At 38.7% G+C, this 23,390-nt stretch overlaps 4 protein-coding genes across 4 annotated transcripts; all 4 read right to left on the reverse strand.

The window, feature by feature from the left end:
* Positions 1-547: 547 nt before the first annotated feature.
* On the reverse strand, positions 548-8,717 carry LOC149947706 (monocarboxylate transporter 12-like). The gene is made up of 4 exons (XM_090170939.1): positions 8,597-8,717; positions 8,305-8,448; positions 1,925-2,812; positions 548-760 (listed from the first exon to the last, which is right to left on the reverse strand). The coding sequence occupies exons 1-4, from the start codon at positions 8,715-8,717 to the stop codon at positions 597-599; spliced, it is 1,317 nt and encodes a 438-aa protein (XP_090027065.1). The 3' UTR covers positions 548-596.
* Positions 8,718-18,080: 9,363 nt separating this feature from the next.
* LOC149947707 (uncharacterized) lies at positions 18,081-19,088 on the reverse strand. The gene has a single exon (XM_090170940.1). It carries the CDS (start codon positions 19,086-19,088, stop codon positions 18,081-18,083), a length of 1,008 nt encoding a protein of 335 aa, XP_090027066.1.
* A 211-nt stretch (positions 19,089-19,299) lies between these two features.
* Positions 19,300-20,393, reverse strand: LOC149947708 (uncharacterized). The gene is made up of 3 exons (XM_090170941.1): positions 20,302-20,393; positions 19,978-20,244; positions 19,300-19,924 (listed from the first exon to the last, which is right to left on the reverse strand). Exons 1-3 carry the CDS (start codon positions 20,391-20,393, stop codon positions 19,300-19,302), a joined length of 984 nt encoding a protein of 327 aa, XP_090027067.1.
* Positions 20,394-20,404: 11 nt separating this feature from the next.
* LOC149947709 (uncharacterized) lies at positions 20,405-21,844 on the reverse strand. Its single transcript, XM_090170942.1, has one exon. The coding sequence runs from the start codon at positions 21,842-21,844 to the stop codon at positions 20,405-20,407; it is 1,440 nt and encodes a 479-aa protein (XP_090027068.1).
* Between the last annotated feature and the right edge of the window lie 1,546 nt (positions 21,845-23,390).

Raw genomic sequence — 23,390 nt, forward strand, 5'->3', positions numbered from 1 at the left:
CGGCTTGCTTTAATTTTAAATATGTAACATAATAAACGTAAGTATGGCACTTCCTATAGTACCGTTTCTCCTAAAGCAACCTTTTTAATAGTAGTCGATTTTCGTCAATGACCGTAAAAATCATAACGGGACTGAGGATTAAAACGCTTTTAAAAGTAAAAATTACGCTTACTTAAGGAAAATTATGATGAATTATTTAATCTGAACGTGAAATTGGCATTTATTTTCGAATTTGAGACCTAAATGCGTTTTCGCTCGTATTTATCGCCATCAAGCTAGCCTGGAGGGTTGGAATAATGAATATAGAGCCGGTTGGGTGACACCAAGAAATGGGCGTAACAGCAATTAGGATCGGTCATGTATAAAAAAAAACAATAGAGGCTAATCCCATTTTTGAAACATGGTTGCTCCTTGTGATACCTTCGCGGATGTGCAGAGTGGATTACGCATTTTTTATAGGGAGATGGATCGGGAAAAGTGTATTAACGGTTTTTATTGTGATTTTGCATCACTCAGGTTGAGTAAACGTTTTTTTTTTCTGAATTAATATGGTGTCTTTATCTCAATCATTTATTAATATTTTTAAATACAAAAAATTAAGTAACTTCATGAGATGTATCGTTCTTCTGTCTTTTCACATTTTTCGGGTAGTTCTGTGTAAAACACCGCTCAGTAAACCACATGGCTCCAACTACGAAGAGTATAACTCCATTCAGTCGAAATATATTGTCATACGTTCCAAGGCTATCCCTGAAGTAACCTAAATTTCGTAAGAAACGTGTAATTAATACCAGAATTACTTTGTTAATTTGAAGGATTTTGTGTTTAAAATAAAATTCGATGCTATTTAATATTGAAAATGCAAAGTTCGAGTCAGGATAAAGTGCTACTATAATCATTTTCGTTCTTGATTTTATTGGTCTTATATGCATTTTAGTTGTGAAATGCATCTTATGTACAGCCCGGTACCTATTACAAAGCGGAAATTTTTTAAATAAATTAAATGTGAGCCCAAGTTGGATACTTCGAAATATTGCGGTTGAAACCAGTCTAGGTGTAGCCGCGGCGCCCCTACGTACTTTCATTGTAGCGGCGCCTATGATCTAGCGTCTGCTATTATCAAATTACCGAAAAATCCCGAAATCTGGGAGTCGTCATTGCTCACAAAACAGTGTTAAATTATAATAAAATACAAATATGAACCTTTGATAGCTTTCATTTCATCCATCAGAACCCTCTAATGCGTATAATTTCGTAGCATGAAATTCCTGGCGCTACTGGCTGCCAACCGCTAATAGCATCTGCTACTTATTAATTTTTTTTACGGCAACCGAAAGAGGACGTGGCGTGGTGATACCTTTCGGTCACGAATAAATCACCGCCATTCAACAATCTTTATATATATTAATATTTAAAACCAGAAAGCATATTTACTCAATCAAATCTTACCATTTTACAAAACAATTTAGTATTCTTGACGACAGCAAGCCAATGAATTTGAAAAAACGAGCAACGTCATAAAATTCGACGTACTCTAAAGGGGCACAGAATCGTTTGAATTTTGGGGTAGTGGTAAAGAATCACGTGTTTTTGGAAAGGGGAATGTATTTCTAAATCACGTGATAGAAGGGGAGAAGCTACCTGAAATGCAGCCCGAATTTCTTTTAAACGATTATGTGGCTTTTAAATCTAACCCGTTTCTCGAGTGGCATTCATGAGAAGTTGGAAATGGAACTTTAGATATTGCAAATGTATGTACATAAGTTTGATATACATAGTGGATTATCTACCACCGATTGTAAGTAACTAGCGCTAGTATTGCCTAGTAACGTTAAAACTAGTTGTAGTGTTATATATCAGATGTAAAATATACCCCCTTTAATAAAATTGTTTTACGGACTTCGGAACGATATGATATACATACCAACCAAACTGGCTCTTGTAAGAAAAGATATTCCTTTTAAGCATCTAGAACATCCCATAGCCATCATATTACTCGACGAAGAAACGTAGTCCTTGAACACTGCTGTTCCCACTGACTTTCTAGTTCCTTGAGAGATTCCGATGAGGATTCCTAATAATAGGAACATTTCGAAAGATTCTATTTCAGCGAGAGTTAAGGCCATTACTCCCGTTAATATGTTGAATGTGCCAAGATAGGTTTGGGAGGAAATGAATTTCTTGTCGGTGATCCAACCAAGTCCTAGGTTACCGAGCATTTGACCAAAACCGTAAGCGCTCATTAAATACGACCCTTGACTTAAAGGAATTCCCTTATCTTTCATGTGGTCTATCACGAAGACTACGAAATTCATGCCAAAATAGGACGAAGCTACCGAGTTAAAAGTTATAAGATAAAAACCTGGTGTCAAAAGAACCTCTTTCAAGATTTTACAAACCGGTGGTCTACTCGGGGCTGTTGCCAGTTGGGAACTTTCCATTTCCGATCCCTGGTGTTCGTAACATTGCGCGTCGTTACCTAAATCGTTCTTTTTCGCGTCACCTTTATCACATTTAGTGTCGAGATACGTGGTAACGTCTCGAAGCTCGTAATTTGTTCTAGAGTCTGGTTTTTCAGTCGGTTCAACGATAAGCACCACTCCTAGCAGCGAGTGAAGCGCGATGCCTCCCAATAAAAGCATACAACCTTTCAATTCGTACGTTTCTAAAAGGTAAACAGTTAGTGGCGGGAAGAAAAATGAGGCGGTGGCCGATAATCCTTGATCAAGTCCAATTACACTCGCGGTGTTTTTCTTGTAGCTTGTGGTAAGAATGGATGGAATTATTGTTAAGGCCATGGATATTCCACAACCTATGAAAAGAGTAATTTTGTAATTAATCGGTATTTTACTTAAATTAATCGTAAAACGCTCCACGATGTCGATTGGAGTTTATTATCAAAGTGTGTCAGTTCCCTACCTTACGTGTTAAATTTTAACCGTGAGCAAGCATAGCCGACTTTATGCTTTCGCCTATTGCGTATCTTTTCAAATACTCTGCTTCTGAACTGTCAGAATTATAATGTTGATTATTTTAATGTAATAAAACAATTATAATTTGCTAATAGTATCATAGCCCGTTCATGGGTTGTTGGCAGTGAAGGATTAACCAATAGACTGAGTAAGCTTAAGCCTAGAACCCCTAAATCTAGGGAGACCCGAAATGTTAAGTTAATAAGAACCACCTATGGACTGCATTGCAAAGAGTGATAAAATACGTAAATAGGTAGAAAAGTCCATAATGAAAAGGGAAAAAAAGTTAAATCCTATCAAATTTGAAGAAATTAAAATACTTACAAATAACTCGTACCAATAGGTATTCGAGCAAACATAAAGACGCGAATCTCGGACCAAATAGATCTTCGAGTAAAAAACTTCAAACTAACTAAAATAGGCAGAAATTCCAACGATAGACCGGTTTCTTCCTATTTGTGACTCATCACGACCTATTCAAGTATTTTATCACTCTAGGGAGACCCAAGACGAGCCTAAATGTAGCATGGTCATCGGAACCCTATTAAAGCTTAAGCTTAGGGGCCCGGATTGTAGTTAATCCGCCACTGGTTGTTGGGCGCCCAAGTGCAAGAACAATTTTGCCGCTCTTATTGGTTTAATATTATTTAATAAATAATTTGATATAGTTTTTCAAGAGCGTGTTAAAGGGTTTAGAGGGGTTTGGGGGATCAACCTCTCCCCCCGAAATGGATTAAAGGGAGCGGACGACGTAAGTGGCTTTTAGGCTAAAAAGGGGTGCGCCGAAATGAAATCCTGAATACGCCCTTGCGGTGTTGCAATTACGTTTGTCTAAAAGGTTAATAATTATCAAAAAAGTATTGATTATTTTTCTTAATAGTAAAAATTAGTACAATAACCGGTCTGTGGCCGCCCTCGGATTTGGCTGCTCATATGCACCATTTGATCCCCCGTCAGGAACGGCCCTGTGATCGTCTCCATGTTCTCGCTCAAATATATTTTAAAAACAAAACTTTTACCCTTTTCCATTTCTCCGTCACTATACCCCGAAGCAACAAAATTAGATGCACTTTTATGTAAAACTCGATTAACTCCGAAATCTGATCTTGATAGCCCAATCGGATATGCAAAGAAAAACCAAGTATAATGTCCTAATTTTAGTAGAAATCCCAAATGAGGCGGATACTTTAAGCTTGTTTTCGCATTCGCAAGGACAGAGTGGAAGTAAAATGATGTCAAAGAGCTAATAGCTAACCAACCTCAAAATAACAGAACAGCTGAAGAGTATCATCCTGCAGACGATCAAATATCAGTTACGAAATAGTAGGTAAAAACTATTCGTCAGTCCAGAACAGTTCGGACTGTCCCGACGCAGGCTATTCGCCGGATATATAATTCTCGGACAGTTCGGGCGCAGACTATTCGGTCTCGAGAACCAGTTTTCAGATCGTTCGGGACTGTCCAAGCAGTTCTTACTCAAAAACAGGTACTGGCGAGAACCCAATTGATGGCTTTTAAAATTCATTTTGCGCGTGAAAATACTTCTACATGTTATGGTCAAAAAAGCACGCAAAGAAGGCTGTGTGCCCAAGACATGTATCTGTAGTGTCGCGCGCTAAAACGTCATTTCAAAATCCGTCAATTCCAAATAACTGAAAATTAGTCTGCATATTGCTCTGCGTAGAATCTAGTCTCAGCTAACATTTGTCGCTATGGAAGTTAGCCGATGTTATTTACATACATTGTGTGCCCATTGTATTTTCTTAGTCCGCGGTAAATATTATTTAATAGTTTTTTATTCATTTTCCTTAAACTAAATCGATTATATTTCCTTTTGTTTTTCACGGCTAAGGGGGATAGACAAAGGCGTATTCTCAGTTAAATCTCAGATAACAATAATTAATTCTTGACTGACTGCGTATAATAAGCATTGGGAAATTAACAAGTATTATTATAGAAATTAGATGGGTTTAGCCTGTGGTACAAACTGTGTACCGAACTTGTAGGAGTGAAGATAGTTTTATCGCGTACAGTCTACACTCCTACAAGTTTTCTACAGCTGGCTAAACTAGTCTATGTATATCTTCTGCAACAAGCATTGTGATATTAATAAATGCCAAAAATTCAGTATTATTTTCAAAACTAGACAGGTATATCCTCCACAAGGTTATGAATTTTTAGTTATTGCCTTCAGAAATGCCAACGAAGGTTTGGGAACAATTAGAACATCCCCTACATGTTTTCAACAACTGGATAAACCTGTGTCTTGTAAATAAGGCAAAGAAGTAAGCAACTATGAGGGGATTAAAATGTAAAAAAGTGAATAATAAAAAGAAATAAAATTGGTTTGCCTCTAAATGGATTTTCATCTTACTTTATCGCTATATTTAAGAGTCTACAAGTACAGGCCAACCATAAAACAAATTAAGACAATATTGGTTGATGGATCAATGGTAAATGTCCTTTATTTTCTATAAAAATTGACAATTTACGGTTATACCAGTTTTATTGTTTATCCTTTGCGCAAGGTTTGTTTTAAAATATGCCCTGAATTAGACTAAAGAGTTCACTAAAATCCCTTAGAAATTAGGTAAATCTGATATCTGTTCAAACCGTCCCTTTAAGCCTTCTTTATCTTCTGACTATCGAATTATACTTGCAGACACATAAAACAAATTTATTGAGTCTTTTTAATGTTTCTAACTCTGTTTTATGTTATGTTGAATCTGTCTGAAGTTTCATGGAATGATACACTACAATGTCTAACAAACCAGAGGAATACTAATAGACGTTTATCTGGTGACAATACCCGTCTTCCACTCCCTATAATTATGTTACAATTTTATTTAAACCATTACAATATTAAGTAATGAAACATCCCTGAAGAATGTTCAGATGCTATGAGCTACCAAATTTCATGACTAGCTCTTCGTAAATGATAGGCCTAACTCTAAACATACTCTTAAATTCAATATCATGATAACGATTAACAATTAAACAATCATAATTAATTATAATCATTCGGAAATTTCGTGCCGTACTTAAAACAATTCCTATTACTTCCATTTCATCATCAGATGAAGATTCTGAGCTTTATATATCTTAATTTAATAAATTAAGTAACATGCCCATTACGGCCGCCATTTCTTAATTTTTATTTTAGGTTAGACTATTCGTGATCTAGTCCCGAACTGTCCGGGATATTTTGCTGACGTCAGAGCTCATGCCTGAACAGTTCTTTGAGCAGTCCAGGACTGGCGAATAGTTTTCACCTAGTGTAGTGCATTTTGAAAACGCCCAGAATTCCTCGCGCGTTTCTGGTTTTTTGTGTGTATTACGATCACCTACTGTGTAGCCGCCGCCGCCGCCGCTGCCGTACACACGATTGCTCGCGGTACGTTAGTGGTACAAAGGCGATTGATATCTCAATCGATAGGCACTATTATAGCCTCGACGGGATTTTCGTAATTTTGGGATCGGAGCCCGAGAAGTTGGGCAAATGCCCAATTTACAATTTTTTGTGGTTTCGCTTTGTGTGGTTGATATTTTATCTAAAATTAAGTCCGATAACGTTAAAAAAATATTTTTGGTTAGGTTAGGATTCAGCGGATATACAACTTCAGTTATATCAGTAAATATTAAATTTAAGTATAGTTTCCTGGTTAATTTACGGGACCCCAATTTTCGCGGTTTTATATTTTCGCCTAAAAGTCTACATAACTTTCTTTAATTTAAGTCCGATTTTCATGAGAGTTATATTTTTGAATAGCTGTGGTTTCCCTTAAACCTAGATTTACAATTACGTTGCTTAATTTTAATTCTAAGTGAGGTTTTTTGGACAGCGTATACGGACCCCCGCAACTTCCGACATGGTAAATCCGCGTGTCTATAGAGTTCTAAACGCCAGTTTCCCTCTCGCATTTTTCAAGGCCGTTCGCGCCGAGCTTTCAACGTGTTCCCAGAAGTAACAATAAGTGTGACCCCCAACGTTTTACGCACGTTTAACGCCCTTTTTACGCACGTCGTACGACAGGAAGTAGGTAAGTAAGATTTGATCAAAAACAACCAGTTTTGTTACTTCTAGGCCTATTCCAGCTTAATTTGCAGCCGCGTTGGAAAAAGTTAATTTTAAGTGAGTTAATTAGCCATTTCGCGTCATACCTGAATTCTTTACGCGCTGAAGCTATATTCGCATTCCATTGAAAGTTTACTGAAATAAGCATAACGTATGAACAGGCGCGTAAAAAATAAGTGTGACCCTAAATATTTGTTATGCCCAGAAGTTAAGCATAAGTGTGCCACTAAATATTGTTTTGACCAGCTGCCGTACACACGATTGCTCGCGGTACGTTAGTGGTACAAAGGCGATTGATATCTCAATCGGTAGGCACTATTATAGCCTCGACGGGATTTTCGTAATTTTTGGGATCGGAGCCCGAGAAGTGGGGCATTTGCCCACTTTAGTGTTTTTGGTCGATTTTCAATTAAATGTACCCCACCACCCGCGTAGGCACTATTGTCATATTTGAATTTCGTGCCAATTGATACAGGTGCCATCTAACTCGTTGGTTTTTATAAAAATTAATTTAAATGAACGTGTTCGCGTTTCGCCACCTTATTTCCAAAACCAGGTAACTCGAAAAACTTGGTTTTTATAAAAATTAATTTAAATGAACGTGTTAGCGTTTCGCCACCTTATTTCCAAAACCAGGTAACTCGAAAAACTTGGTTTTTATAAAAATTAATTTAAATGAACGTGTTCGCGTTTCGCCACCTTATTTTCAAAACCAGGTAACTCGAAAAACTTGTTCGCTACCTTATTTCCAAAACCAGGTAACTCGAAAAACTTGGTTTTTATAAAAATTAATTTAAATGAACGTGTTCGCGTTTCGCCACCTTATTTCCAAAACCAGGTAACTCGAAACGCTTGGTTTTTATACAAATTAATTTAAATGAACGTGTTCGCGTTTCGCCACCTTATTTCCAAAACCAGGTAATTCGAAAAACTTGTTCGCTACCTTATTTCCAAAACCAGGTAACTCGAATAATTCTTTTCCGATAACATTCCTCTTGGGTTTATTAAGTTAATACATCAGTACGAGATTTTGTACAAACGGTAACCTTTTCAATAGCACAAGGAATATAAGAAAATTAAATTAATGGTCCACTATTTGCATGTTCTGCGTATTATTGAAATTGTTTCAATAGAAAAGTTTATACAGAGACATTCTTACTTATGGTTACACTTTTACTTCCAGAGCAAAGAGATTTACGGTAACCAACTAAAATTCCGAGGTAGCTGACAAACTAAAGGTAACGTGAATGTACTTACTTCTTATGAAGCCGTAACAGACTGTGAAATAAGGAATATCTAGTGAAATTGAACAAGCACATTGTCCGACAGCGAACAAAAGAGCCGCTACCGTGGCTAGAAGTCTCGGTGAAAATCTCAAACTCAGTAGTCCAGTTAAAGGCGCTGTAAATATCATTTAACTCTTATTGGAGTGAATCATCTTGAAACCAACGAGCTTGATTATTGTAAATCCGAAATTTGTTATACCAGAGGTATATAATAAACATGTATATCTAGGAAATTTATTATTTAATTGAGGTAACGCTATTACCAATGGCGATCTGAGCTACTCCCACGATATTGAACGGCCATGAAGCTTGGCTTCTGCTGATGTTAGAAGTCGTGTATAAGGCGACGAATATCAGTCCATGAACTTTAGTTAGTCCGGTCATGTTGAAGGAGTAAAATGTGCAGGCCAAGACTAATTTCCATTTGGAAAAGAACCTACTCGTACGCATTTTCCAGTTGTATCTGTCTCGTTGCATTTTCTTAATGAATATAAACGGTAATTGCCCCGAATCGGCAGCCTTTAAATCGGACCTACGATTTCGATTAAAGCCTTCAATCAATTAATAGAAACTATCAATATTTGATAAATAACAGTTTATCGTAAAATAATTTATAGAATTTTATAATAACGGGGTTGGTGGATGATGTAACATAATCACTTACAATATTACATATGGTGTGACTATAAGTGTATAATATTGTTACATAAGTGTAACACTTCCTATTCTTCACATGCAAAAGTTTTACTGAGAGCTATTCACAAGGCAGACTGCATTACAGGCTTTTTCGCCGCTTTGCCTTTGACAGCGCCTCGCTAGGGGGACATTTTCTTCTTGTTATGACGTCGCTCCGTTACTAGCTCTTAGAAAAATATTCCCCGAAGTGACAAAGTTATAGAATAATATTATAGACTTATGGTGTAACGTATAAAGTGACACGACGTCAACCCATGCTTTTTCCTACAGATAAAAAAAACATACCCTCAAAATAGTGGCCACGGTCAAAGCTACTGAGTGGGACAACTCTGTACGCGTATACACATTTTTAGTTATTAATGGAATGAAATTGTAACATTCTCGCGATAGTCACAGGTCGCTCCATGTGAAGATTGAAGACGATATTCTGTTGTCACACGGAATAAATTATTTTTGGAGGTTAACAGTCTCTGTAATAATCTCCCTGTAATATTTATGAACCGAGATTTTAATGCTTTGAGACGGTTATTTGTCCAAAGGCATATTTAAGAGAGTTTAGATAAAGAGATATTTAGTACGGAGAGTTATCGTAAAACGGTATAATAGTCAATTATTTTTAATGCTCTTTATCAAAGACATAAATTGTTTTTGAAATGTTTATTTAACCAAAGATAAGTTTATCAGATTTCTGTGGTGTACGTTTACCCTGACTAGCGCGTTATATAATATCTCATAAACTAACAGAATGGAAAGTTAGGATCGACTTATAATGTAAGTTATACTACCAGGATACGATCAATAAAGTTTGCTAAAAGAGCCTAGAATTACGGAAGCTTCGTTTAATTTTTACACGAGCTAATACCTGGATCCGAAGAATCAAAATGTATCTCCTAGAGAAATGTATCAATTTTTCTTTACTGTTATTCGCAAGCTCCCTCGGATTTTCAAAATATCTTCCGGAAGAAAAATTAGTGCGGGGCGTAATTCATTATGTACTAACTTTCTGAAATTATTACATCGAGAACATATGCTCTTTATGTACGTAGTGTAAGGTTGACATTTTACATCGTCAGACATAAACGGTAAATTTTGGGTCATGATGCGTAGTACACATCCACGATTTGGCGGAAAGTTATTTATTTATTTAGTCTCGTCATGGGACAATAAAAGATGAAATCTTTTATTGTCCCATGGTCTCGTTAGTGTGGATTAGGCCACTAACAAGGAGACTAACCGAGATGTAACTCATCGATTTTGTTTAAATTCAGGGATTAAGTAGACCTTCATGTAATTTAAAAAACTCCAAATTGAAAAAATGCGATGGGCTTTAGTTTTCCCATGGCAGCCGAACACGTTTTTGACAACTAAAGTATTATATTTCTCTATGTAAATTAACATGGCAAAATCGAAAATTCCTTATGAAATTATTCAAAATTTTAAAGATTTTTTTAAACAAAGGTGGTTAAATTTTGGTAAATATCTAATTTTGGGTAAATATCTCATTTTGGGTAAATATATCATTTTTGCATAAACATCTAATTTTGGGTAAATATCTAATTTTGGGTTAATATCTAATTTTCGGTTAATATATATTTTGGGTAAATATCTAATTTTGGGGAATATCTAATTTTTGGTAAATGTATAAAATTTGGGTAAATATAGAAATTTGAGTAATAATTTCGGTAAATATTTAAATTTTGGTAAATATTTTAATTCAGGTAAATATCTAAATTTTGTTAAATATTTTAATTCAGGTAAATATTTAAATTCAGGTAAATATTAAAATTTTGGTAAATATTTAAATTGAATTTAGATAAATATTTAAATTTGAGTAAGTATTTAAAATTGGTTATTTAAATTTGGGTAAATATTTTAATTCGGGTAAATATCTGAATTCAGGTAAATATCTGAATTCGGGTAAATATCTAAATTGTGTAAATATTCAAATTTTGGTAAACTTCTAAATTTGGGGTCATTCCACGACAAATTTACCAAATGTTTTGGAATTTTCCACCCTTTCTTTTTAGACTTGGATAAAAATTAGTCTTAAGGGTTATTCTGAGCGATAAAGCCGAATAAATTTGGATAAAAATCTAAATTCAAATGGGTTAATTGGGTAAATTTCGGTAAATTTACTATAAATAACTAAATTCAGGTAAATTGGGTAAATTCATATCAAATATCTAAATTTGGATAGATTGATCAGGTACTTTAAATTGGGTAAATTCATATCTAATGTCTAAATTTGTTTAGATTTATCAGGTACTGTAAATTCGATGAAATTTTATCAGGTTATTTAATTCGAAAAGCTTTATTAAGTACGAGTAAAATTTTTAATTTAGGGTAAATATCTAATTTAGACATTAGATATGAATTTATCCAATTTACAGTACCTGATCAATCTACCCAAATTTAGACATTTGATATAAATTTACCCAATTTACCTGAATTTTGATATTTATAGTAAATTTACCTAATTTACCCATTTTAATTTAGATTTTTACCCAAATTTATTCAACTTTGTCGACCAGAATAACCCTAAGACTAATTTTTATCCAAATCTAAAAAGGTAGGGTGGTAAATTCCAAAACATTTAGTCGATTTGTCGTGGAATGACCCGAAATTTAAAAGTTTACCAAAATTTAGTTATTTACACAATTTAGATATTTACCCGAATTCAGATATTTATCCGAATTCAGATATTTACCCAAATTAAAATATTTACCCAATTTTAAATACTTATTCAAATGTAATTACTTACCCAAATTTAAATTCAAATTAAGTATTTACCAAATTTAGATATTTACGTGAATTTACATATTTACCTGAATTAAAATATTTACAAAAATTTAAGTATTTACCCAAATTATTACTCAAATTTAAATACCCAATTTTAAATACCCAAATTTAAATACCCAATTTTAAATACTTACTCAAATTTAAATACTTACCTAAATTCAATTTAAATATTTAAAATTAGATATTTACCCAAAATTAGATATTTACCCAAAATTAGACATTTACCCAAAATTAGATATTTACCCAAAATTAGATATTTACCCAAAATTAGATATTTACCCAAAATTAGATATTTACCAAAAATTTGATATTTACCCAAAATTTGATATTTACCCAAATTTAGATGTTTATGCAAAAATGAGATATTTACCCAAAATTTGATATTTACCCAAATTTAACCACCTTTATTTAAAAAATCTTTGAAATTTTGAATAATTTCATAATTCATGTTAATTTACATAGAGAAATATAACATTTTAGTTGTCAAAAACGTTTTCGGTTGCCATGGTAAAACTAAAGCTCATCGCATTTTTTCCCTTTGGTTTTTTCTAAGTTACATGAAGGTCTACTTAATCCCTGAATTTAAACAAAATCGATGAGTTACACCTCGGGTAGTCTCCTTATAAGTTGACTTGTATGCAGCCACCACAATACAAAACAAAAAAGTCGGCCAAGGCCGTAATATTACTTCCACATGGATGAATTAATTAATTATTCTCTAAGCCTTGGCGCGTGTTAAAAGGCTTAAGCATAACGTTAGACGTAAGCTTCTTTATCTGTATTGTAAGTTTGAGCTCCGTATCTCAAATCCAATAGGAACTACGAAGAAAATTCGCATACGGTCACTAACCCTTGGCGCGGGTTAAAAGAGTTAAACATAGGGTCAAACTTCAGCCTCTTAACTGTATTAAAAGTTTGAGCCCCGTATCTCAAATGCAGTCCAAACTACGAAGAAAATTCGTGGAGGATCTATAAGCCTTGGCGCGTGTTAATATGGTTAAGCATAGTGCCAAACGTAACCACCTTTACCTATATTCAAAGTTTAAGCCCCATATTTCAAATCCAATAGGAACTACGAAGCTTATAAATTTTTCTCTAAGCCTTGGCATAAGGGTTAAGCATAGCGTCAGACGTAAGCTTCGTTATCTGTATTCTAAGTTTGGGTGCAGTATCTCAAATCCAATAGGAACTAATCTATTAATAACGCTTTACCCGGGAGATTTTTGGGAACTTTCGTACTCTGCGTAAATCAACGCTCAAAATAGGAAAAGGGGGGCTGTTGCGCCCCCTGTGTACCTGACAGAGCTGAAACGTGCACACAGAGCAGAGGTATAGCAGTAATATAGATTAAAAATTAAACGGAATTTATAAGTCAATCGGATCCAAAATGATAAGACTGCGTAAAAATGCTTAATTTAAAATTAAGTCTGGTAAAATATCCGCAATACCATCAAAATAACTACATCAAGGTTTCAAATCGCACGCGTATAGCGTTAAAATTAGGCCAAAACAAGCTAAGCCTTGATTAAATTAAAGTTAAGTCTGGTAAAATATCCGCAATACCCATCCTAATAGCTACATCCAGTTTCAAAGTTATACCTCAAATCGCACCCGAATAGCGTTAAAATTAGGCCAAAACAAGCTAAGCCTTGGTTAAATTAAAATTAAGTCTTATAAAATATCCGCAATGACCATCCTAATAACTACATCCAGTTTCGAAGTTATATCTCAAATCGCCCCCGAATAGCGTTAGCCATACACGGCTCCGTTAAGTAAGTGCCAAACTTATTTGTTACTTGAGGCCATACACGGCTTCGATAAGTAAGTGTCACACTTATTTGTTACTTCTGGCCATACGCGGCTTCGATAAGTAAGTGTCACACTTATTTGTTACTTCTGGCCATACGCGGCTTCGATACGTAAATCACCCACTCTAAGTGTCACACTTATTTATTTCTCTGGCCATACGCGGCTTCGATACGTAAATCACGCACTCTAAGTGTCCACTTATTTATTTCTTCTGGCCATACACGGCTTCGATAAGTAAGTTACGCACTCTGCGTAAGTCAAAAACGAACGTCAGCGGTAATGTGGTTTATGCGGCGCCCAAGGGCCCCTAATTTTTCTAGGGCACCCAAACCTGGCAAACCATTAGAGCTAAAGTAAATACGTAATTTCAAAAAGAAATTAAATTTTTAAGTCACTAACAAGGAGGCTACCCGAGGTGGTTAACACCGATTTTGTTAAAACTCGGGGGTTAGGAAGACCTTATGGTAGTATGAAAATTGCCAAAGGGAAAAGTTGCAATGGGCTTTAGTTTTCCTATGGCAACCGAAACTTTTTTGACCTCTCCATTTAAAAAAGCATGGGATTTTCTCGGTTACCCGAATTTTGTTAAAATTTCACCAAAATTTATCAATTTTACCCAAAATAGGTCAAATTCATCTTTTGGGGTAAGTTTTGAAAATTTATTTTTTTAAATTTTTAAGTAAATAAGTACCCTGTGAAACCGAGAAAATCCTATGGTTTTTTAAATGGAGATTTCAACAAAATTGGTGATAACCACCTCGGGTAGTCTCCTTGTCAGTTGGGTAATAATCAGCGTGCGTAAATCAACGCCCACAATCGGAAAAGGGGGCCTTTTGCGCCCCCTGTTTCCACGACAGAGCTGAAACGTGCGCACATTGTAGAGGTATAGCGGTTATATAGATTAAAACTTAAACGGAATTTAAAAGTCAATCGTATCCAAAATTATAAGACTGCGTATTTTTAAAATAAGACTGCGTATTTTTTTGAAAAGTGCCTAAGGGGGTCGGAAAGAAGGGGCTGGAAAAGCACCGCTAACTAAATTTAACCCGTGAAACTTGGTTGTGCAGATAGTGGCAACCATATTAAGCATTCTTAGAAAAAACGGCGGGGTTATGTCACCCCGTTCAAAAGATATGGAAGATGTTTAAAAGGTGGACGACGACGACGACGACGCCGACGACGACGACGCCGACGACGACGACGCCGACGACGACGACGCCGACGACGACGACGCCGACGACGACGACGCCGACGACGCCGACGACGACGACGACGCCGACGACGACGACGCCGACGACGACGACGCCGACGACGCCGACGACGACGACGCCGACGACGACGACGGCGTCGTCGTCGTCGGCGTCGTCGTCGTCGTCGTCCACCTTTTAAACATCTTCCATATCTTTTGAACGGGGTGACATAACCCCGCCGTTTTTTCTAAGAATGCTTAATATGGTTGCCACTATCTGCACAACCAAGTTTCACGGGTTAAATTTAGTTAGCGGTGCTTTTCCAGCCCCTTCTTTCCGACCCCCTTAGGCACTTTTCAAAAAAATACGCAGTCTTATTTTAAAAATACGCAGTCTTATAATTTTGGATACGATTGACTTTTAAATTCCGTTTAAGTTTTAATCTATATAACCGCTATACCTCTACAATGTGCGCACGTTTCAGCTCTGTCGTGGAAACAGGGGGCGCAAAAGGCCCCCTTTTCCGATTGTGGGCGTTGATTTACGCACGCTGATTATTACCCAACTGACAAGGAGACTACCCGAGGTGGTTATCACCAATTTTGTTGAAATCTCCATTTAAAAAACCATAGGATTTTCTCGGTTTCACAGGGTACTTATTTACTTAAAAATTTAAAAAAATAAATTTTCAAAACTTACCCCAAAAGATGAATTTGACCTATTTTGGGTAAAATTGATAAATTTTGGTGAAATTTTAACAAAATTCGGGTAACCGAGAAAATCCCATGCTTTTTTAAATGGAGAGGTCAAAAAAGTTTCGGTTGCCATAGGAAAACTAAAGCCCATTGCAACTTTTCCCTTTGGCAATTTTCATACTACCATAAGGTCTTCCTAACCCCCGAGTTTTAACAAAATCGGTGTTAACCACCTCGGGTAGCCTCCTTGTTAGTGACTTAAAAATTTAATTTCTTTTTGAAATTACGTATTTACTTTAGCTCTAATGGTTTGCCAGGTTTGGGTGCCCTAGAAAAATTAGGGGCCCTTGGGCGCCGCATAAACCACATTACCGCTGACGTTCGTTTTTGACTTACGCAGAGTGCGTAACTTACTTATCGAAGCCGTGTATGGCCAGAAGAAATAAATAAGTGGACACTTAGAGTGCGTGATTTACGTATCGAAGCCGCGTATGGCCAGAGAAATAAATAAGTGTGACACTTAGAGTGGGTGATTTACGTATCGACGCCGACGACGACGACGACGCCGACGACGACGACGCCGACGACGACGACGCCGACGACGCCGACGACGACGACGCCGACGACGACGACGCCGACGACGACGACGCCGACGACGACGACGCCGACGACGACGACGCCGACGCCGACGACGACGACGACGACGACGCCGACGACGACGACGACGACGACGCCGACGACGACGACGACGATGACGACGACGACGACGACGACGACGACGACGCCGACGACGACGACGACGACGCCGACGACGACGACGCCGACGACGACGACGCCGACACTTCACAACATTCTAACGAAAACAATAGTCTCACTCTATATACATATAGATGTGGAACTAAAAAGAGAAGTTAACGCGATACATAACAATATTAACAATATCAGAAATAAAATTGTGGTCGAAAGGTTAGTTTGAGGTCCACAACTAAAAGCTGACTCAAAAAAACTGAAATATTTTTAAGTTAAATCGCTATAATCAACGTCATTGCGACATTTTTGAGTCTAAATGCCGACCATTTGTTTTCGAATAGCGTTTTTCAGGTTATTTCACAGAAGCCCAGCTGATTATTTATTATTTAGCCGATTAAAAAAGTCCTTTTATTTAAAAGTTGGAAAATATTTATCTACTCTACGGTGACTACAGTATAAATACCAACCGTATACTACAATTCTCACTTGAAAATCTTCATTCAGACAAAATGCAATGTTTCAGTGAATTCTTATGAAGTTTGAAATAATTGTAACATCACGGTACAATTTTAAATTTGGGATTTATGATCTAAGATGGAGAACCTAACACTTAGACACGGTAAAATTTAAACCCTGCTATCTAGTCCATTTAAACACATCGTTCAAGTCGATGATAGCCATAAAAACGTTTCGAGTCATCGGCAAAGAGGATGAAAATAGTATTCTGAACGACCACGGGACAACTGTTGAGGTCCACAAACTGACCCTGGTCCACAAACTGACCCTGGTCGTACCCCGCTCTGCACAGCTCTTCAATCCGTACTACAACCCTTAAATACAATGTTCTGGCTACAATCAGTGAAAAAAACTCTCTAGCCAGTTTGATCGTGTCCAAATTGGGGGGGGGGGGGAGAGAAAGAAAACTAAACCATCCCTAAAGGAACTCAGCTAAAGGGTCCTCATATGCTTCGAGAGAATGAAAGAATCCGACAGCTTCAATGAACGTTAACTGACAACAACTTTATTAAGTAACGGAATATATATATCGTTTAGAGTAGTAAAAAAACAAATAAATCGGTTTATCATTAAGGATAAACCTAAAAAGATTCAAGAAATGTACACAATAAAAAAGGTTTTAAAAAGTCTGTATTCCGCAACCAAACATTCACCCGGCGTTGATTGATTCCCATCAACTTCAGGGCCTGCTGTCGTCCTTCGGATGTTCGTCGCAGTCAAATGGCAGTAGACATAATTTGGTTATTGTTCATTTGACTTCGCCTTTGCTAGTTCTCAATGTGACCACTCGGGAAAGACTGTTGGAACCAGGGTGAATCTGGATGACTCGAGCTAATGACCAGGTTGCAGAGGATGTAGCCTCGGACTTGATGAGAACCACATCGACGGTTTGGATATTACGTTGGGGAGACATTCATTTGGGTCGTTGCTGCAATCTTGTAATATACTCTTGACGCCAGCGCCTATGGATGTCCTGCTTGAGTTTTTGCAGTAATTGCCAGCGGTTCAGTCGGGACATCGGTAGATGCGCCAAGTCTGATCTGGTATAGCCTGAAGTGATTCTCCAATGAGGAAGTGTCCCGGCGTCAGAACTCGAAGATCGTTTGGATCAGATGATAGTGGTGTAAGACGCCTTGAGTTTAGACATCCTTCAATCTGCGTGACGACTGTTGCAAACTCTTCGTAGGTTAAGCGAGTGGCACCAATGACTCGGTAGAGGTGGTACTTGACAGATTTGACGCCTGCCTCTCACAAGCCGCCAAAGTGTGGGGCGCCTGCGGGGTTAAGTGCCACTAGATCCCTTGGGCGGAGAGATGATCCCTCACTGCGTCATTATGGACATCGGAACCGATTAACTTAGCAAACTCCCGCAATTCCCTTGCCGCTCCGATAAAGTTAGTCCCACAGTCACTGAATATGTCACTGGGTTTTCCACGTCGGGAAGTGAACCTTCTTAGGGCCGCTAGGAAGGCATCGGTTGACTGTGAGGACACGATCTCCAAATGTAGAGCTTTGGTTACGAAACAAACAAAGAGAGCTATGTAAGCCTTGTACGTGACCTTACTTCTGGGTGTAATTGGCCGGAGCTGGAATGGGCCGGCGTAGTCTACTCCGGTTCGGGTAAAGGCGCGGCAGTATTGCAGTCTTGATTTTGGAAGATTGCCCATCATTTGCTTGACTGTATATGCTCGGTATCGAGTGCAGGTGACGCATTTTCGAATTTGGTGACGAATTGCATCTCTTGCCCGGATAATCCAATATTTGAGAGAGAGGATACTATGAGCCAATTGAGCGCCGGCATGTAGCTGTTGGATATGAACCTCGTGTATGATCAATTCTGTAAGACGATGATGTCTAGGCAATAGTATGGGATGTTTGGTATCCGATCCGAATTCTCCCAGACGTAAGCGTCCTTCAACTCGTAAGATGCCGCGAAGATCTAATTCAGGGTTGAGACTCAGAATTTTACTTTTCCTTGGCAGTGGTCGGCCTTCTTGTAGAGCTTCGATTTCCGCCGGAAACGTAGACGCTTGTACCAGCTTGATCCATGTCAACGCTGCGTACTCTAGCTCTTGGGCGCTGAGTGCGCCAGTAACTGTCGTGATAGAAGTGGATGACTCAATTCGTTGTTGACGTCTTGCAGCCGCATTATGGGCGAAACGCTGCATCCACGCAGTTACGCAACGTAGACGGAGGAACGTCGAGTACCGGGTTAACATATTGAAGTCCATTTGAACTTGATGTATGATGACTACGGATTTTTCTTCCAGTTTGACTGCATCGGAAGACAAGTAGTTCATTCCTGGGCTTTAAGAGCTCGGACGTAACTCGGAAGACGACAACCAGATTGGTCCCTTCCACCAAAGTGCGTGGTCTATGAGTTCTTGAGCGGACGCACCTCTAGATGCTATGTCGGCTGGGTTCTCGGTTCCCGGGACATGTTTCCACGGGGACGAAGGTATGACCTCTTGACTACGTGAGACTCGGTTGGCGATGAATGTTTTCCAGCGTCTAGAAGCGGATGAAAGCCAGCAAGATTGTAGAGTCGGTCCAAGCCGTGATACGGTGAAACGTCAGATTTAGGGTTTCCTGGACCGCTTCTGCCAAGAGTAAAGCTCCACAGAGTTCCAATCGGGGAATGGAGATCGATTTGTTGGCTGGAGCGACTCTCATCTTTGAAGTGAGAAGAGTCACATGAATTTGTCCAGAACTGTCCACAGCTCGTAGGTATATCATGGCAGCGTAAGCGTGCTCGGAGGCATCTGAGAACCCGAAAAGCTCAAGAGAGGTTGCTGACGATGAGACGCGGGTCCATTGTTCGATGCGGATATGTCGAATTTGCGAGAATGCCTGTTTGAAATCTTGCCATTGCCTTTGAATCTGATGGGAGGGTTGGTGATCCCAGTCCGTCTTTTCTCTCCAGACCCGTTGCATCAGGCTCTTTGACCTAAGAACAATCGGAGCAAGCCAGCCCATCGGATCGAAGATTTTCGATATTTCGGAATGCAAGATCCTTTTTGTTACGGCAGGATGACTGGCCGGAATTTGCACCATGAAAAGGAATTCATCTTTGGCCGTATCCCAATAGAGGCCCGGGTCTTTGTAAGCGTATCTTCCTCCATCGCTAAGACTTTCCCTGCAGTTCGCAACTCCTTAGGAACTCCTGATAGGCATTCCAGCGAGTTCGACGCAAATTTGATAAGCGAGAAGCCTGCGCTATCGGTAGCTTGACGAAGTTCGGCTATGGCACGTCTCGTTTCGTCCATCGATTGCTTGCAGCTCATTACGTCATCCATATAGAAATCTGTTTTCAGGATTTCAGCTCCCACAGGGTAACGATAGAACTCCGCATCGCCCAACTGTTGTAAGACTCGGGTGGCGAGAAATGGTGCAGATGCAGTTCCATACTTGACCTTACAGAGCTGATACTCTTGAACAGGCAGGTCCGTTGAGGACCTCCAGAGAATGCATTAAAGGTTGCGCTGTTCTGGGGTCAGGAGGATCTGGCGGTACATCTTTTTTATATCGGCGACGAAGGCGAATTGGTAGACCCAAAATCTCATGACAACGGCATATAGGGAGTCTTGGATAACTGGACCAACCATCTGAGCATCGTTCAGAGAGAAGCCCGATCTGGTCTTCGATGATGCGTCCAGTCCTTTAGGATGTAGTGATGCGGGATGAATACCTTCTGCGGGAACGTATTCTTTGGATCCACTTTTTTCATGTGTCCCAAGCTTTCGTACTGCTGCATGGAGTCCTGGTATAACAATCTCAACTCTGGCCGAGCCATGATTCGTTTCTCGACTTGATGCAGCCTCTCTCTGGCTCGTTCTCTTGACGATACGAGTGGAACTGCCGGTTTCTTCATTGGCATATGAACTATGAACCGCCGTGTTCTAGAATGCGTCTTCTGAAAATCGTCCTCACAATCTCGTTCCTCCGGAGTCATAGCAGGTTTTTTCGGGACCTGATCTATCGCCCAAAATCGCTCAAGAAATTCTCCGAGATTAAGAATGGAGTGGTGAATCTGGATTCTGGGCTGAGCAACAACCCCCGTTGGACCGGAAACAAGCCATCCTAATTTCGAGTTAATGGCCTCTGGGGCAGTGGAGCAGCCCTTTCGCTTTCTTCCCAGCAACAAGTTGAAGAAGATGTCTGCTCCCAGAAGGATATCAACATCTGCCGGTATATTGAAACCAGGGTCGGCCAGGCGGAGCCTTCGAAGGTGCGGCCATTTACTCGTATCATATTTCCGGATAGGTAGACGACTCGTTATCCTTTTGAGGACAAAGTCGTTGATACAGAAGCTGTCATTACTTTTGACATAAAAATGAGGCTCGAACTGGACTAGGGCTAGGCCTCTGGTCTTGCCAAGATACGTCGACCCTAGGCCAACCACATCGGTTTCAGTCCTTTCCCGTTCTAGACCAAGTCGTCCAGCGCAGGATTCTGAGACACAGGAAACAGTAGAGCTGCCATCGAGAAGTGCTCGGAATTGAAGATATCTTCCTTCTGCCGTCTTGACTCTGATTACTGCGGTTGCCCGCAGCGCCTCATGACTTGATGGCTTGGCTTCATGCGAGTGGTAGCTCTGAACTTGACCTGATTGTTCTTCACCGGACGGCGAAAATGTAGGCTCCGAGTGAAGAAGTGAATGATGTTTTTTCCCGCATGACTTGCAGGTTTTATCGAGCTGACATTCAGAAACTCGATGACCCGTCCGAAGATAATTGAAACAGATTTTCCTTTGCTGTGCCACGGACCTCCGTTCGTCGATTTTCATAGCAGTGAACTTTGGCCATCTGAAGTTAAAATGGGGTCCAGCGCAGAAGGAGCAGTTCCCATCTGATGGTGTTGCTCCGGATCTGGTATGAAGAAGTACTGTTTTTTTCTGCTGATCTCTTCTAGCGGTACCATAGTCTGCCGATGAAGCCGCTAGAGAGCGAGCCCTTTGCTCGATGAACTCCAAAAGAATGCTTGAAGCCGGGATCTCTGTATTCTTTAAGCTTAACTCCCATTGTTCCTTCGAGGCGGAATCCAGCTTTTGCGTCATGAGAAATAGCAAGACGGCATCCCACCAGAGTTGGGCATCTTCGCTTCACGGACTGCCTTTGAAGAAGGAATTTACCTTCACTAGACTTTTTCGCGAAGTAATCGAATTCCTACAAAAAAGTCGAGTAGCCTTCACAAGTTGAAAGTCTTAAAACTATAAAACGTATCTAGTTTATTCGTTCAAACATTTCAAAGTTACAAATATCATCCGTCAAAAAAATGAAGTTGGAAATCAAACATTTTCCTGAACACCATTCGGTTTTATAGATGGTATAGTAAAAAATGTTTCATACTACTTTAGCCGAAATGGTCTGAAATATCTTCAATCGTTAAAAAATCACGTAAAGGTGCTTCGAAAACCGTCGAACGAAGAAATTTTTAGTGAATGAGTTATGTGAAAGCTTCGAAGTATAAAGCTTTAGTTCTTTCTATAGCAACATTCATTCTTCAAACTAAAATTCGTACTATCATTATTCTTATTTGATTCTAGCGACATCGCAATAGTGTGAAAAATGTATGCAAGTATTAACGTGATTAAAATTCGTGAGGTCATAAATCAGTTTTTTAAACTCTTTGCACAGGCTTTAGGCGCAAAAACTATAAGGTTTAAAACTAGAGATCCGGGAACTTGCTTAAAGAGGAGGGCCTGAGAGGATTGTAGAAAGGAAGGTCTTACCTCTAAGGACCCTTTTGAAGCTCAAGCCGAAGATCCTGGATGTCAATTAAAGCGCCACTGCCTGATGCGGCAATTTATTTTAACGTAACCGTATTTAAAGAGACTATGACATATTTTTATAAATAAATATTATTTGTTATTTATCATCATTATATTTGGCGTGGTATATAAATAAATACAGAGTTTCAAATAGCACAACCAGGTCATTTTTTTCAGTCTTATAACGTTTAAATTTTCAATAGAATCGAAATAAATTCACGAAATCTATATATTTTTCGTCGGTAAGGTTTTAATGAGACATTATAGGACATGTCATGGTTCGTTTACAATTGACCCCATATGATTTTATCGTATTAGATGGGTGACATTTTTGAGCCGCTGAAGTTACAACTCTGATAGTTATCGGGTTTCATTGACGTTTGTGATGTACACATTAATTAAGAATAACCCGTACTGTCACGCCAGCTTTATTATTTTTAATGCATTGCACACGATAGCTATATGTTTCTCGTTACTTGCTCTACATCGATACTGATCTTTTGTAAATTCAAATACGTTTATCCATTATCACAGGCAGTTGCGGAACTAATGTCCTTAGCCCACCCTTGAAACTGGTTTTGTGGCCCATTGTGATTTCTTTAAATCTATTGAACGGCCGCCAATTGTTCCGTGGGACCGTTACTTACATCATTGAGCCGACGCTTACTAAAGTGCTGACAGCTGCTATGTTTATGTAAATTGGAATACAATGAAAATTAGTTCCGTGCATGGTTAACTGGCAGTTTCAAAGACTACAAACAATTAGGAGTCGTTTTTAGTATTAAGCCTCATAAATGATTTATGTTGTGATTGGTGAGACAAACCATCCTAA

This window comes from Leiobunum rupestre, chromosome 4, assembly GCF_980474605.1.
Source record: "Leiobunum rupestre chromosome 4, qqLeiRupe1.1.hap1, whole genome shotgun sequence".
Taxonomy (NCBI): domain Eukaryota; kingdom Metazoa; phylum Arthropoda; class Arachnida; order Opiliones; family Sclerosomatidae; genus Leiobunum; species Leiobunum rupestre.